This window comes from Anomalospiza imberbis, chromosome 21, assembly GCF_031753505.1.
Source record: "Anomalospiza imberbis isolate Cuckoo-Finch-1a 21T00152 chromosome 21, ASM3175350v1, whole genome shotgun sequence".
Classification (NCBI taxonomy): domain Eukaryota; kingdom Metazoa; phylum Chordata; class Aves; order Passeriformes; family Viduidae; genus Anomalospiza; species Anomalospiza imberbis.
The window spans coordinates 9,736,751-9,753,830 of record NC_089701.1 but is presented as its reverse complement, the minus strand read 5'-3'; the positions used below and the strand labels follow the sequence as shown (position 1 = coordinate 9,753,830).

The following is a 17,080-nucleotide window of genomic DNA, read 5'->3' as shown; positions in this document are numbered from 1 at the left end:
TCCGAGGAAATATATTTGCTGCTTAATGGTACTTAGATTTAAAAAGCTGTCAAAGATGAGTTTTGCCTTAGTGCCCTTTCCCAGATGAAAGGACCCTTCTCCCACGCTGCAGTGCAAGTGTCACAGCAGTCATCCGGTGACTATTTGGGGGCATTGGCGCAGCTTTTTAGCTGCTCCTTCAGCACAGCTGTGCCAGGGAGTAGGTCTCTCACTGTCTCTGCTTCGGCTAGACTGGTTCTTTGCTGCTGGGGAAAAATTGGGAGAAATTAAACTTTTCAGCTGCATTATATAACTCCTCCTTTGTGTTGTTAGACAAAATTGCGTTAGAATAACCTGGAGTTGTGTGTAGGACTCAATCCGTGTTGCTGAAAGATCTCAGTCACCTCTCTCTGTAACTCAGCATTACGGCATCTCTGCTGTGCTCAGAGAAAAGAGAAGTCTTAAGGCTTGAAGTGAAGAGATGCAAATCTGTCTGTACCTTGCCATCTGTTTGAGTTGTAAAGAAATCCATCCTTCAAACTCTGGAGTATCTTGAGGGAAAGCTCTCCAGGCAGAGCCTGCAACTTTTCCCCACGTTTTGTTGCACCCTGTCCATAACCAGTAATGAAAACACGAATACGAATGCTTTCTGTGGCATTCAGAGGTTTGGAAGTGGGATTCTTTGTGGTGATGTCAGCCAGGTCCGTATACAGAAATGACACGTAAAGCACCACAAGTGCTGTGATGGGGTTCTGGGAGTGGGATTAGGCAGTCACACAAACAACACACTCAGTAATTGGTAGGATTTCAAATGGTAGTGTGGGTGTTTGGGAGCGACTAATGTGTTTTGAACATAATGACTTGTTAGCCTACACCAGGGTGGGCAGATGCTGCTCAGGTTCTATCAGCTGTGCGGAGTCCAGGACGTGCCTTGAGGGTTCTGGTTTGCTCCATACCTGCTGACAAGCTGCAGGTACAGGTTTGTGGGAGCTCTGTGGTATCTGTGCATTAAGGTGGTTTGACCAGAAAAGTTATGTGTGGGTTTGGGCTGGGGGACATAATGCCCTTGAGGAGCATCTAGTCACATAGACTGTGGCACAGGACAGGTGCTTTTATGTGTCTCCCTGTTGATGCCTATGCTAGAAATTCCTGATCCAAAAATCATTTGAGGAGGTCGGCGAACTTGCCGAGGGGCTCCCTGCAGAGCCTCTTTGCTTGGAGAAGGTGCTAGTAGTGGCAGGTGCTGTCCATGTGCCTCCATCCTGCTGCTCCAGGCATGGCTCAGTCCCTGCTCCCGTGGGCTCTGTCATGCCTAGAATTCCTACAGTGGCAATGACCCACCTGCTGAAAGGTTTCCTGGAGGACACCACACCCAGCTCCTCTGCTCAGCCCTGGGTTCTCCTCCCTGTATCTCCCGCATCCTTATCTACAGCAAGGACTCTGTAGGACACTGGGTAAGGCTACAGAGAGACTGCTCTGTCCACCCCACGAGGGCTGGGCACTTGGGTCACCTGTGTGGGTAGCACTACTGCAATGGTCATGTGCTCTCTGGGTGTAGGCAGCTGGGGGATCCTGGGATTGATTCTCCGCATCTTCTGGCTTTGTCCTGTTCATATTTGTCATGACTTCTCTTTAGAGAGAAAAATCATCTCCCGGAATTCTGCTGCAAGTCCAAGTGACCATGGTGTGTATTTCTTACGAGTGGCTGGAGTACGTGTGCACACTTGACTGTCTTACTGAGCAAGGAGCAGGGCTTGTTTGCGGGTGTGAGTAACGGGATCCAGGCAGGAGGTGCAGGCTCCCTAGATTGTTAAATTCAAATCTCTGCAGAGCAAAGAAGGGGAGTTTCATGTCCCAGGAGCATTAATTAAGCTCCATGCAGCTTGTTGTGTGCTGGGTCTTTTAAGTAGCTTCTTACAAACTAAGGACACAATTGCTCTGTGCCAGCACTGTGGAGAGCACCCACAGTACTGCTGACTTTGGTCTCCATGGTCGTCTTCTCCTGGGGGAGTTGCAGCGCCCTGCACACCCAGGAAGGGCTGCGCTTGGTGCTGCTGCTGTGATCGCCTCTGAAGGGCTTGGATGCAAGATCTCCCTGTCAGGAGGGATTGTTCCCTCCCTGCGTGTGCTTTTATTGCCCTGCAGCTCCTGGGCCCCAGTGCCGAAGGCAGGGCTGACGCAGTTGTCCTTGAGCGGTGACCTTGGTGCTGCCCTTCCGCTGACAGCCTCTCCAGGGCCCTGGCTCTGTCTGTCTGACCTGTGCTCCTTGGCTTCCTCAGAACTTTTCCAAGGGTGCAGATGAACCAAAGCCCTTCAGAAATGGGCTTTCATTGCCCTTGCTCCCTTGACACCTACAGGAAAACACTGGCACCCCAAATGAGGCAATGGAGCGGATGTTTTCCTGCAGCTCTGCTTTGTGCTGGCCTACAGCTGTTCTTTGGGAGAGCGTGACGGTGAGAGCAAGCAGACATGAGGCTTTTGCTGGGTGTTCCAGAAGCGTCTCTTCTTGCATTCATTAGCACAGGAAATACTTGAGTCGAAAGTGTGGTTTGTCTTGCCCAATTCCATGACCTTGGCATCTAGTCCAGGATAGCCCACAGAGGGATAAGAATTTGGTCTCACTCCCTCTCTTCCTGCCTACAGAGGGATGAAGAGTGGCTTTGAACACGGCATTAGTTGCTGTGAAAGGGTAGATTTTTCATTGATGAAATATAAGTGACCATGTACCTTATCCCAGGCTTCTTACTGCATGAGTGATTTTTGGCTTAGCTTGGGGTTCTTCATGGAATCTAGATTCTTCTTTTCTGCTTGTGAATTATCTGATGAGTGGTATGAACTGTCTCTTTGATTGCCTTTTTCCTTTAACTTCTGCCTGCTCTTCCTCTCTTCCCCTGTCCAAACTTTGTGGTTATAAATTGCTCCAATACTGTGGGGTCTCTAAGACCTATTGCTGACATCCAATCTCCCTTTGTTGAGTATGAGAATTTTAAAATTAAAATTTTCCAGCTACCATTTCTCTACATAGCTATTTTAGAAAACTAATTTTTGTCAGGGTATTGTTACTATTAGGCTTAAATAACGTAGGTGTCAACAGTCTTTAATGACTGAGCCGTTAACTGTGGCTGTGCTGGAGGTGTTCCCTTCTCTGCTTGGTGACAAGAGCAGGATTGCTGCTGTAGGAGGATGTAGGTCCTGATGATGCAGGTCTCTTCTCTCCTGTATGCCGGAGATACAGCACTGTCAGATGCTGTCACAACAGATTCCTGCTGCAACTTCTCTGGGCATTACTTCTGAAGGAGCATGAGAAGGTGGTGGGTGTTCTTTATTTTTCCATGTAATACTCCCGAATAGTCCAGGTTTTGCTTAGCTTGCTGCTAAATGGAGTTACCTGAGGTCTTTCCTGTATCTCTGAGTGCTTCAATCTGCATTTCTTCACTCTCTAAGTGTCAGTTTGGTGGATAAATTTATGTGCATCAGTTTCTCATAGCTGCTCGTGTACATCAAGACCCCTTTTATCCCGTTGATGTGATTATTTCAGAGACATGAAAGCCATTCCGTGCTTATTACATTGTAATTGAGATCTTTGTTATTTGGCGGCTTTGCTCCTTCCAGCAAATCTCTGTCTAGACTGTCTGTGCCTCTTCACAGTTCTCTTCCAGACCCGAGTGCAGCTCTGACATCTGAGGCACAGCGAGTTCTGGAAAATGCCCCAGAAGGGCAGCTACCTTTGCTGCCTGGCTTGTGCTGCCCTGTCCCTCCTTCCCTCCCAGGAGCTGTTCTGGTGGAATGCTGGAGGGAATGCTGGTGTTTTCTGGGGCTTGTCTGTGCTGGTTAGACTTAGCAGCAGAGTGTGCTAGAGCCCTGGTCCCTGCTTGATGTCCTTTTGTTAAATCAAGCTGCGCTGACTGTGTGACATGCAGGTCTGGTCTGCCACTAGAATGCAAACCTCTCTCCAGATGAGTCAGGGCTAAACTTGTCCTGTCATCAGCTGATCACCTCTCAGTGCTACCTGCTCATTGGTATGCAGCTTTTGCAGTGTCATACACTCAGGGTTATAGCTCAGCGGCCCATGGAGCTGTAAGGCACCTTGTATTAATCTCATTTATGTGAAACAAGTTTTCTTTTTCATCTCTTGGCAGTTAAATTATCCCAAGGTGTCTCTGCTCAGAGCCCAGTTGAAGGGGTTTATGTCCAGTGCTATCCAGTGGTGTGAGGAGGCTTGAGCTCCATTGGCAGTGATAGTGGAGGCAGAGCTGAGCTGAGAGAAAAGTCTGATTGTGTGACTTGTGGTAATAGATAAAAGAGAGAGAAAAGAATAGGATGAATAGAACAGCTGCCATCTGTTTGAATTTTGCTCTGGCTTTATTATGATCAAGCCGATGGGTAGCCAAGGAGAGCAGAGAAATGGCACAGTAACAATCCAGGCGGGTGCTGGTGAGCTGAGATGACTGTGAGGGCAGGGAAGGAACACAAAAGCCTTGGCAAGGGGCAAGTAGCCATTAGGAGCAAGTGTGGCCATCAATGTCCCCTTGGCAAAGGGCGCATGCAGACATCTGTGGGAGATCCTGAGGCACTGCCAAGGAGAAGCCGATGGCGCTCGGGAAGCGGGAATGTAGAAGGGAACCACTGAGATAATAGGCAGAATAATTAGTGTGAAGTTTCGGGTGTAATTGGCTGGAAACCCCCCGTTGCACACTGTGCTGTGTTCGCCGGGGCTGGGGAGCTGTGCCCACGTGGCCACGTTTGTTTGCTCTCGGGTTGGCCTGAAGAGTCTGAGAGCCACCGGGTGGAATGGCCAGGACAGAGCTGCAGGTTCAGCCTGGGCAGGGAGCAATGCTTTTGAGCAATGCCCAGCTGTGCTTCTGACCTGCACGAGAGCTCTGGGTATGGCCTGATCTCTGGGTATGACCTGTTCTCCAGGACCTCTGGCACCTGGATTGTGCCATCCTCCCTCCTCTGCCTAGGGAAACAGGAGTGAGGTCAGAGACACTGCAGCACCTTCCAGCTCGAGCTCTTACTGAGTGACACTGTTTTCACCATGGAATATGGTGGGCTGGAGGGCAGCAGTGCTTCTCTGGCTCTGTCTTAGCTAGTTATCAATTTTGGTCTTAGGAAATGCTTTGTACTGGTTTTTTGAGCCCGTGGTTTGCAAGCTAAAGGTGAAGCATTGGTTCAGATTTTCAGACAGACAAAACAGCTTCGGGCATTGGCAAAGAGATGAATGGAGACAATGACAGGTGAATTTGGAGCTCGTGGAGCTTTTGAACTAGTTAGAGATTTATCATCATAATTCAGCATTTTTTGTGTAAATCACCATGTTCTCTCACTGATAATTTACCTGAGAACTTGCTTGCTATTATTTTTTCTACATGGAATGACTGCTGATGCAAAAGAGAAGCTTCTAAGGTTTTCCCAATGGTCTAAGTGCATACCCTGTTTGTGAATGGTGTTAGTGATGCCTCGCAAATACAAAACATTTCCATGGGAAGCCTTGGAGTCCCAGAAGTTTTGGTGGAAGAGATCTTGGAATCTCATGCCCAGCCATCTTACTAAGGCCGTGCTGTTGCCGGTGGTGTGCAAGATCAGCCGTAGCTTTTGCCGAGCTTTAACCACCTCTGAGATGGAGTACAGGAGTAGCTCAGGAATTTTCTTGCAGCTGAGTAGCCTAATGTTAAAATCATAGAACTGTTAAGGTTAGAAAAGACCTCCAAGGTCAATGAGTCTAGCTGCAAACCAAACCCTGCCACATCCACCACTAAACCATGTCCCCAAGTGTCACATCCCCACTTCCAGGGATTTTGATTCAACCACTTCCCTGAAGCAGCCACACTCCAGTTCCTGATTCTGCATTTGTGTGTTGCTCCAGGCTCAAGTCCTGCTTTTTGCCTGGGCAGGAAGGTTGCAGGTGCCAGGAACATCCATGAGGTGCTTGTCCTCTTGGATGGGTGAACCACGATGGTCACCCCTTTGCTCTTCACAGTGGGGATTGTGGGCTGGTTGTAGAGCTCCCCATGTGACAGAGCCTCCTTGTGAGATACTAAGCACTGAGGAGGACAGTTTGGGCAGCTGCCACCTCAAACCAGTGTCTAAAGGTACAGCCTGGGACTGAACACATAGAATCCAAAACCAGGGAAAACCTCAGCATTGTCTGTTAGTATGAAAAGATGCAGAAGCTTAAACCTTTTTTCTTGCACAGCTCCAGCTATTCTGCTCCAAAGCATTTTACATTTCACTGTGCTGAAATTTAGTCCCGGGGAGATTAAATTACTCTTTCTTCATTGTTCATATTGATCCTGTGATGCTGGCTGTGGATGACAAATGGACTTCCCACTCCTTCCATCCCAAGTCACTCTGGGAAGTGCATTGGAGCCTTGTTAACCTTTTCTTCTCTGGGAGGTGGCGCATAAAAGCAGTGGGGAAGATCCTGGCTACACAAGTTGGGATATGCAAAGCAGAAGGTGGCTTTGGAGGTCAAAGCCATTTTCCACTTAGATATCTAATGGTCATTATGAGCCTTTTGCAGCAGCTTGAACTGGAGAGGATGTTCTGAGGCTGAACGCCTCTGAAGGAGGAGGACAGTGGGAGTGATGCCTCAATGTGGAGAGTCTTCCCTGTTGCAGCAAATCTTGTCCTTCCCCAGGAGATGCTGATGTGCTTGAGGGCTGAGGGTGCTCAGCTCTGGGTTGCTTGGCTTGGCTTGGCTTGCCAAGGAGGTGGGTGGCTGTTTCACCTCCCTCTTTGCCAGTTTCCACCCTGGGCTGCCCAGTGGCAGCTCAGCTACAGACCTTGGAGAGATTGTTCTGCAAACCTAGGGAAAATGGATGGCTGGGGAAAACCTGGCTCTAGTACTGGCTCTCTCGAATCACAGGTCTGTTAGATACAGGGAGCAATCACAGGAGCAGGACATTACAAATGCCCTGCCAGTTGGAGTCTGGAGGTTACTGTATTCCATGCCTTGACCAAGGATCCCTTTCCTATGTGAGTTGCAAGCAGAAAGCTCTTCCCTGGTTGGAATATTCATAGGTTTGCTTTCTTACGTAGGCCTGGATGTGTGATAAGGGTTGAGCTCACCCTGCTTGCTTGATTCTTAATATATTCCAGTAAAATCTTGGTCATCCACAGGACTGGAATCCATCAGAGAAGCAGGAACTGCTTTTGCAGGAGGCTGTGGGTGACTCTCAAATAAGCTTGTCCAGTAATGCAAATACTGACATAGCTGGGGCTTGAGAACTTAGGGTTCAGGTAGGTAAAATAGGCATTAGCATCCACATCTGAGCTGTGATGGCTCCCAGCTGGGAGCTTTCAGGACCTGTAGGAGCCTGGAGTGGTGGTTGGCTCTGGGGTGGAGATGCCTCCTTCCTGGGCTGCCAGGAGGGGCTTAACTCAGGAGGGCTGGAGCCGGTGAGCCAGCTCCTGTGTGCATCACAGATTTCATGCAGGTGCATTTCAATTCCGTTTTTTCATTTTTATTATAGAGAAGCTAAAGCCTAAACTAATCCTGGACTTCTAGTCCAGCTCTGTTTCCCCCTTTGGCCAGGGAAACACTGATGTTCCACCAGAACACTGGAATCCTTGTGTGTAATGAGGAAGCCTCTCTGCTCTGGCAGTGAATTTCCATGGGTGTCACCTGAGGCTGAGGGAATAGCAGCTGCAGGAGCACAGCAGTGTGTTGGTATTGAACTGTTCCTTCTTTCCTTGGCCTTTAAGCATCTCAAATCTCTTTCTTTCTCTCCTTGGCTGCCTCCTGATGCTGGGACACAGAGCGGCGAGGGCTTTTGGAGAATACCTTTCACAAAACCATCCTGAAGGCAGAAATGGCTCAGGTAAGAGAACTGATGTGCCTTGTTTATGCCTGTGTGTGCCTGTACCTATGGTTAATAGCCTTAGAATGAAAGTACATTTATTTTTCTCTCATAAACAGAGTGAGATCTCAGCAGCAGAGAGGCAGGAGAAGTTGCCCCCGAGGAGAAAAGGCAGTTTGGTGACCCAAGGCTTGGGTGGGCTGTGGGGATGAGTTCATTTAGGGGACAAGTGCCCTGTCATAAATTCACCCCTGCAGCTGATGTCCTTAGGAGAAGTTGCAGCTGCATAAGGCTTCTGCACTGGTTTGTGACTCCTAGGTCTTGCTTTCACTGGGGTATAAAAACCAGGTGAGTTGTATTCTGTTCACTGGTGTAAATCCTTGCTGGCAGAGGTGGCATCTGGATTTATTCCAGGGGTTTGCTTCAACAGGGGTTAAACTGGGATTTGCCTAGATGAGGGCACTACATGTGCTGGCTAATGTGTCACTATTTTCCATGTAGATATTGTCCCCATCAGCTTATCATGAGTTCTGCCTGATGGGCAGGAGAGCACAGGATAAACTCACCTGACTTCTAACAGGGCTGTGTCTGTGTGAAAAAGTAACAAGTTGTTCTGTGCTGTTGTGCAGGGGACAAAGTTATTAAATAGAATGTAATGCAGAGTGATGTTATCATTTTAGGTAAGCTCTTTGAGTGTTTAAGCCTGTACAGGAGATGCCTCTTGCTCTAAGAGCAGTCACAGTTATGGCAGCCAGCTGAGTACTTTCCTTTGGTCTTGGATCTGTTCTAATGACCTCCAAGTAGTCCTTGGCTTAATTGTGCTAATGTTGTGAATGGAAAGGCTCTAAGACAATGTACTAAGGTTTTCTTGGATTCTTTTCATGAAGAACTCCAGGGACACTTTAATATTTGGTCTAAGAACAGCACGTGGAGGTAGGAAGGGAAGGGGAGGGAAAGGCTGGGGTTTGGTGCAAACCTTTTTTTTGTTCTTTCCATTGTGGCCATTTCTGCAGCTGCTTCTGTCACCTGGAGTCTCTGCCAGTCCTTTTTGCAGCCACCCCCACCCCAGTTTTCAACAGGAAGAAGTGTTGGCTCCTGCTCATTTTGTAGTGCCTTTGTAGTACCTGGGGGGTCATGTAGGGGCCAGGCAGAGAATATCTGATGGAGAGAAGAGGAAATTGCAGATCTGTTCAGGTGCCCGAGGCCTGGGCAGCCCTGGTCAGATCCAGGGAGTGGGAGCCTCTCTGATATGCACTTAAAAAGCTGCTGTTTAACTCATCCTTGGAGTGCTCCTGGTTTCTCTGACTGTAGGTTAGGAGAGCATGGAAACGGAGCTGATGTGACTCCCAGATCACGTGCCACAGCCAGGCTCCCCAGAGCAGCATTTCAGCCCTGTCTGTGCTTGTGACATCCATAAGCTCTCTGGGGAAGCCTTTTCACCCACTGCCCAATGGTGTATCAGCCTTGAGATTGCTTTTGAATCCAGGAGAATTTAGTTGCCACAGGCAAGAATGAAGCAGTGAGAAACACATTTGGAAATACCACAATACTTATGTGATCCTTAAGTATTCACTTGGAAAGGAATAAAATTCCCTAGAAATTACTCTAAATTCTGAGGAAGAGGGGAGGGAAAAAAAGAATCGTCATTTTTTAAGTCATCTTTTGAAATTCTGCAATGTATAACTTAACACAGTCTGTAACACTTCTTTATAAATAACCCCAGTAGGAAGGTTGCTATCCAATAAAAAACACTGCAAGTAGAAAATTTGGCTCCTTTTAGTTCATCCCAGCAGCCTGATCACAGGGAAGTCACATCTTTCCTTCCTGCAGAAATTCCATCTCAGGATCACTTGTGCAAGTTCTGGAGGCTTCACCTTTGGCTGGTCAGGGTGCTGGAGCTGCAGCATGAGCTGCCACCCAGTGACTCCAGGGAAGCAAAGGAAGGGTTCTGCTGCAGAAGATGAAGGCATAGCACAGATCCAGAGGGCCCGAGTCGGCTCCAGCTCCTCAGAGAGCAGGCAGAGGCAATGTGAGCAGGAGAGCCACCTGCATGCTGTGGTTGAACTCCCACTTGCATGTGTTGGCGCCTTAGGTCCTGAAAGTGCAGTGCTCCAAAGAATCGAGTCCTCAGTGCCTGTAGGTGTCTGTCAGCTCTGAGCTTTCACCTTGAGTGTTGCACCTTGTGGGACAGGCCTGTTTCTGCTGTCATAACCCCAGCTGTGCACCCAGGTGCTCCCTGCACTGCCAGCAGACTGAGCTGGGATGAAGGCTCTGGCCTAAATATGACTGGAAGGAGGCAAGCCTTGGTCCAGCCCAGAAAAATATGGTTTAAGAAATGTTTAAAGTCACTGATGAATGCAGTGAGAGAAAAGAGGTGTGGATTTTGAGGAGCAGGAAGGTGGTAGAGCCAGCAGTGGGACAATGAAGGCATACATGAAGGAGGGAAGGGCAGGATCCCCCTTTTCTGGACCCAAGAGCTAGAACCCTTCTCTCTCCCTGTGCAGGGCAGTCCTCATGCAGAAAATGAGGCGGGTGTGAATCTTTGGTGCTTTATCTGCTGGTTCAGTTCCTCGGCAGAGCAGTGAAGCTCTGACACCCCAGGCAGCCCCAGGAGGTCCATGGAGCTGTGGAGGGAGATGCCAAGTGTGCAGACACTGCCCCAGCTTGCTCCACTTCTGCTGCGCTTTCTTCTCTGAGGATTGTCCATTTCAGTTTGCCTTTTTTTATCTTTTTAGTCCCTTGACTCCAAGGAAAGGAAAAGATACAGTGGCTTTTGCATCCCTCATAGCTTCACATTGCACAGCTGATCAAAGAGCTGCTTCTTCAGTCGTGGCTTCTATTTGTGGTGGCTCCTCTGGGGAGCTTGTGTGTTTGTGTGTGACAGAATGTCTTGGAGAATTTGGGGAGTGGTAATGAAGAGCTGCAGAGGGATTGTAGATCAGCAGGACAGGCCAGCTGCCTCGTCCAAGGGCTGAGTTATGTGCAAGGCTGTGTTTACCTTCTGTTTTCAGTAAAAGTGCAGTGTGCATGCTCTGCTTGCTTTCCTGGGGCAGTGTGGAGTTGCACAGCTGCACGAGGTAGAGAGGCTTGCAGGTGTTGCAGGGTGCACCGGGGGGGGGGGGAAGAAAGGTGAGGGGGAGCATTTCTTGGTTACAGCTTCTGATTCTTCCTGATGTGAGGCCCAAGAACTTCATGGCTCAGAAATCTTGTGTGACTATTCCTACGCAACTCCCCTGTGTCTTATTCTGGAAGAGTTTTTTTCCAGGTGACTGGGGAGGTGCATTTACCTCTCCTCTTTCTCAGAGGTTTTGTCAGGGATGATGACCATACAGAGTTTTCTTCCCTTTGTTTCCCTTTTGGAACAGGGCAGTTGCCTGGTGGTGGGGTATGAATGCAGAGGATGGAGGTGTTGTTCCTTTGGGATCACTCAGATTTTTTTCCCCTGGTCTTTAAAATATTTTGAGGAATTAGAAAGAAAGGGAGGGTTGGACTCTGCTGCAGGTGACAGGATATGGATGTGTTGAGGGAGCTGGTGCCAGGGTGGTGATGCATCTCCTGCTCTCTTCCTGCCTCTGATAATTGCTGGCTTATTTATGCAGACTGGAGGTCTGGTAAGGTTCCCATGAAGAGCACCCTGCCACTTTCAGCATTCATTCTGCCCCAGGCTGTGGCCAGAGTCTTTGCTGACTACTGTGGCTTTCTGGTACCTTTTAAAGTAGAAGTGGGCGTCCCTTGGGACAGACTTAGAAGAGAGATACAGAAAGGGATTTAAATGTGAAAGGGAAGTATAAAAAGGTTGCAGAGAATAAAGCATGGAATAAGTAATCAGTCAGTCTCACAGAGCTCATGGAATTTTGGACATTCTCCAGCTTAGGTGTCAGAGGCCCCACACTGAGATAATGCACATTAGATTTTATCTCCATGTTCTGGAACTGTGAGAAGAAAAGGTACCAGGGCGTGGGGCAGTGACATTGAAAAGGAAGAGCAAGCAGAGCCTTTGAGAAATTCCCTGCTGTCTGGGGAAGCAGGGATCCGTCCTGGTGAGCTGGGATTCAGACACAAGGATCGGGAGGGAGCTGTGGGAGTTTTTTCCTGTTACTTTTTTATCTGTTTTGCTCAGTGGGGTTATTGGGAGGGCAGCTGCTGATGCTGGAGTGGGGGGCTGTAGAATGCAGCACTGGGCTGCCTGCTGTGACCAGCTGCTCTGGGCAAGCTGTGTGGGAAAGGTTTTGGAAACAAGAGAGAGAGAGATCAAGTATAAGGTGTCCTTGGTGCTGCAGAGGTGATGGGCCTTGGGCAGGAGCTGTCCTAGCAGGCCTTGGGCCAAATTCTTCATGGCTCCTGCTAAAGCAGCATGGCTACTGGTTTGCAGCAGGACAAACCAAAGGAGGCAGTTACCTGAAACTGGGAAAGCTTCTTTTTAAGCTCAAAAAAAGTCATCTTTTTGTCTTTCCTTTGTTTTTTGCATGAGGCATGATTTTGCATGAGTCATCAGTGTGAGTGTGTAAGGAGAAGAGGGCCCTTGTGAGCTTCCCCCAGCCAAGTGGCAGTGGGGAGGGCTGGCAGGAGCAAAACCATGTTTGTGCCTGTGCTGGCTGTGGAGTCACCACTGGATCAGTCACTTGTGTTTGGAGCCTGGGCTTTGGCTGTGTGTTTGTGTTGAGGGAGCAGCCAGGCACGGAGGAGCTTCCTGATGCTGCCAGAAACTGGCGTGGGGTTAGAGAAACACCAGGTGAGGCTTCATAGCTGCTTCAGGCTGAGTAACCTGTGAGCTGAGCTTCCTATGCCACCAGCAATAAAGCTGCGGCTGTGCAGTGATCCTTGGAGTGATCCTCTGAGAGGATCACTCCATTTCCTGGGTTCAGACTGTGGAGCTGCCAGCCCAGCCTGGTTCAGAGTAAGCATCACTTTGGCCTTTTTCTCTAGAGGATGTTTGTCCTGTCCCCAGGACAGACCCAGCAGTGCAGCTGGCCCTGCTCTCAGCGTATCCCTGTGCTGATGGAGGTGGAGGTGGCCTTTTTGGGAAAAGCCCGTGCTCTGGAGGGTGCTTCAGGTGGTAGGTGGCGTGAGCTCAGGACAAAGCAGGGATGTAAAATCTCATCTCTGAGGGCTTCAGGCCTCTTCTAGCATCAGCCAGTGCAAGGATGGTGTGGGTGTATCCTGAAACTTGCTGTGGAATATGTTGTTGGCTTATAAAGGGAACAAAGACGTAGGTCATGGTGTTACCATGGAGATGCTGAGGCCGGTGATGGAGCTGCCACTTGCTCCTTAGGGTTGTGTCTCACAGTAGCAATTTCATCTATTCACATTAATGTTACAGGCCAGACTAAAAGGTTACTCACCTTTGAGATGCCAGGTCAATGGTATCTTGAGTTTGTTTGTTTTCGAAACCCATTTGAGCAGGGATGACTAACTGGAACCATTTTGTCATAGTTAAGTGACCTTCTGGATTCTCAGAGCTGCTCCCTTCCAGAAGCAGCCTTTGCCTGTGGCTTTGCAAGGAAGTGTGTGACATTCCCTCCTCAGGAACAGTGGGGTCGCGGTGCCCAGTAAAGTCATGGTGGGGCTGGCTTGGTCAGGCCTCAGGTAACCCGTAGTGAACACTGTGCAGGTCCTTGTGCACAGCTCAAGAAAGACAAGGAGCTGCTGGAGAGGCTACAAAGGTGATGAGGGGCCTGGAGCATCTCTCATTTGGTGAGAGACTGCAGGAGCTGGGTGTGGTTAGTGTGGAGCAGAGAAGTCTCAGAGGGGATCTGATTAGTGCACATAAATATCTCCAAGGGGTGTCAGAGGATGGTGCCAGACTCTGTTCAGTGGTGCCAGTGACAGGACAGGGAGCAATGGCCATAAACTAAAACACAAGAAGTTCCACCTCAACATGAGGAAGGGAAAAAGAGCTCTGATCAGGTGCCTGGGGAGGGTGTGGAGTCTCCCTCCCTGGAGACATCCCAAACCCACCTGGACATGTTCCTGTGTCACGTCTTCCAGGTGACCCTGCCTTGGCAGGGACTTGGACTGGATGATCTTCAGAGATCCCTTCCAACCTCATCTATTCTGTGATTCCATCTACTCATTTGGTTTTGAAGCTACTGCATGGCTGAAATGCCGCTGTGACTTTTTTTTATTGTTGTATCTTCCATTTTGATATCCCTGCCTCATGCTTTAATAACTTGAACAAAATTCCCATTTTCCCCCATGACTATTTCTTGATCGCGTTTCAGCCCAGAGCCCAGCAAGGTGGGCTGCCTGTCCTGTGCCAGGGGTCACATTACTGGGAGAACAGAGCTGGCATGGGGAGAAGCTCTGCATTACATCTCTGAAAGGGACCTGTCAGCACACCTGAGGGGCAGTGACAGGCATGTGGGAGGTCTTGGAATTGAGATTGCAAGAGAAACTTCTTGAATGGCTTTTATGGGTTTTGCAGCACCCTCAGCTCTGGCCAGAGCTCCTCTCTGCTCCCCTCACTGAGGGAATCAGCTGGATTCCTCCTGGTGCAAGGTAAAAGCATCATTAACTTCATTCCTACTTCTATGAGCAAAGCCATATACCTACACCCAAAAACTTCCCATTCATCTTCAGTGACTGTGGCAGTTCTTTGATTTGAACTTAGAACTTACCTGTCATAAACATCGGGTCCAGAGAGTTCCAGCTGAGGAGGAACAGGGAAGAAAGAACTGTCTCTCTGAATTTTTTTTTTTTTTTTTTTTTTTTTTTTTTTTGCTGAGATGATAGATGTTGTTTTAATAGGGTTTATCTGGATTCCCCTTTGCTGCTTTGCCTCTGATGCTGGAGCGGAGGCTTTAAATCTGAGGTGCTTTAATCATCAGTTTAGCTGCTAAATACAGGAATAAATTTGGAGCTCCTGTCTGTGTTTTGTGGCTATATTCTGCCTTGATTTATAAACTTCTCATCCCAGGGGTCCACAAGGCAGTCTGCAGCAGATAGGAGTTGGCTCCACAGTTGTGGATGGGCATCAGTCAGCTGGGGCTGATCCCAGTGTGTTCCCTGCTCTGGAGAAACGTGAAGGCAGTGAAAGGAAAATGTGCAAGCCCTTTCTCAGTTCCCTAAGTCAGAGTGAGTGCTCAAGCTGGAGTTACTGAATGAAAAAGGATGTATTTTAAGTATCTAGTACTAACAAATGCCTAATTATCAGGAAGTACATGTACTGAGAATGTGGGTCCTTTGTTTCCCAAGACATTGCCAGTTGCCCAGCACAGATTATCACTGCTGTCAGTTTTTGGTCATGCATGTGCCCTGTGTTGGGCAGTGTTGTGTGGAGGGTGAAGAAAGAAGTGTCAGACAGGAGCAAGTGAAGCCAAAAAGACAAAAGGTTGTATGTTCAAGTACATAATGAGGGGGATGAGAAGTGGTTTGGCCCTCAGGACTGGATGTCAAGCCCTGCTGGACTTGGCCCAGGTGAGCAGGGAAGTGATGGAAATACCACCTGGATGTTTCTGGTGCCAATGGACACACTTTCTGCAGATCAAGCACACTGATCTTCTTCCTTTCATCTTGCTGCTCAGTTCCTCATGCATACAGAGCAAGAATCAAGGTGAAAAGAACCGAGGAACCTGATTTATCTGGTCCTAAGTAGCTTTGCAGCTGTGAGACACAGGTGCTGCTGCTGAAGGCAGCAGGTGGGGGAGCAGAGTCGTTCCCAGGGCAGCTCACCGGCGCGGTGGAGGGGAGGGAGCTGTGCCAGGCTGCCCAGTCACACTGGCCAGGGCTGCCATGGCAGCTGGATGGAGCAGCTGGGAGTGGGAGAGGTGGCAAGAGCCATGTGAAAATGAAAAAAGGGAGCAGCAGCTCGAGGCGAGGGTGTTAACAGCAGCCTGCTGCAGCTGACTCCAGAAGGCAGCAGCAGTCATTGCTGAGCTCCTGTGAGTGTCCCTTGGTTCTCCTTACCCAACATCCCTGTGGCTCAGCTCTAATCCAGCATTGATTTCTGGACCAACCTGACTTCTTTCCTAGCAGAAGCAAACTATTAGCCTCAAATGCCATTGTGGCAGCAGGTGCAGTGCTTTGGCACCTGAATCCTGTTCTCTGCAAGCACAGACAAGGGTCATTGGTCACATTTCAGGACTGCTGGTGTGTGTGACCTCGTGTATGTGAATGCACAGACTCCTGAAATGGTGTGGATTCTGTTCTACAGGCCAATAATTCTTTATGATGGATGTTCAAATCTCTTTTCCTTCCACACTATTTTTTTCTGTAGATAAATTGTTTATTAATGACTACTCTTGAATAAAGCTTCGTATTCCCTTTGCATATGAAGTTGCTTCTCCAGTGTGTGATTACTGAAGGTGCTAAATTGAATGAAAATGAAGAATTATCCAATTGTTTTATGAAAAGAAAGCACATTGGTGTGCTGGCAGCCCTTTGTAGTGTAGATCACGAAAACTCTTACATAAATACAAGTGAAAACACCTTGAGTAGGGGGCAAGAAAGGTAGGAAGAAAGATTTATCCTCACATTTTGCTTGCTAGATTAGGAAGGTAGTTTATGTCATATATATCAGGTCAATCCTGACAGGATTCCAGTAAAAAATTTACTCTTACTTGAAACCTGTCATGGCCCCCTGAAATGTCTGTAAATTTTCCAGAGCTGAATAGACCTCACTGCTTATAAAACAGAGATTGGAATTGGTCTGTTTGCTCTTGTGGTCATCAGCATTTTCAGGCATATTATGCTTTGGGGACTTCATTTTTCCATTTAGCCACAGATCCCAAGGCTCAGGAATTCCTGGATCTCTGAATTCCAGAGCTGTCAGTGTGTGAGTGAAGGTGACACTCCTGTGTGTTCCCTCTGAGGAGGCTGTGCATCTCCCATACAAGTATCAATTTCAGGAGGAACGGGGCAGCTGTCAGCCACGATTTTGTGGTGTCTTAAGAAATCTGTAGCATCACTGTGCCCACACAGATTAGTAAATTTGACAAGTTGAGATGAGTACTTAGAGCTGGCCTTTGTTTTTAATTTTAAAAATGGTTTGTTTGGCACTATTAGCGAGCACAGATCTTGGCAGATCTCAGGGAGTCGTTTGGTGGTGTTTTCCCAAGACATGCCCACTCTAGAGCACAGTTAATCCTGGAACTGGGGAGGATCTGAGCTGCTGGAGAGCAGATGCAGGGGACCTGCTGCCTCTTGAGGGGCGACGTGGTTTGAGAGACTCTGGGACCTGTGACCACTCTCTGCACTGTTCTCTGACACTCTACCCTGCAGGTGGGTACAAGCTTTGGGATGACAGCCTGTGGAGCACCTTCTTCCACTGGAATGGCCCTTATTGTCCATTAGGCTCCTTC

The 17,080-nt window shown here is 48.6% G+C and overlaps 1 protein-coding gene across 5 annotated transcripts in view; it reads left to right on the top strand.

Annotated features, from left to right (window-relative positions):
- The window catches only part of NSMF (NMDA receptor synaptonuclear signaling and neuronal migration factor), a 46,924-nt gene that overhangs the window by 982 nt on the left and 28,862 nt on the right, over window positions 1-17,080 (top strand). For 4 of the 5 annotated variants that reach the window (XM_068211517.1, XM_068211515.1, XM_068211518.1 and 1 more), the window contains exon 2: window positions 7,741-7,802. The exons of the other annotated variant lie outside the window; for it this stretch is intronic. In XM_068211517.1, the coding sequence (XP_068067618.1) occupies window positions 7,741-7,802 (62 nt within the window). The remainder of the gene's footprint in view (window positions 1-7,740; window positions 7,803-17,080) is intronic. 5 annotated transcript variants of the gene reach the window in all.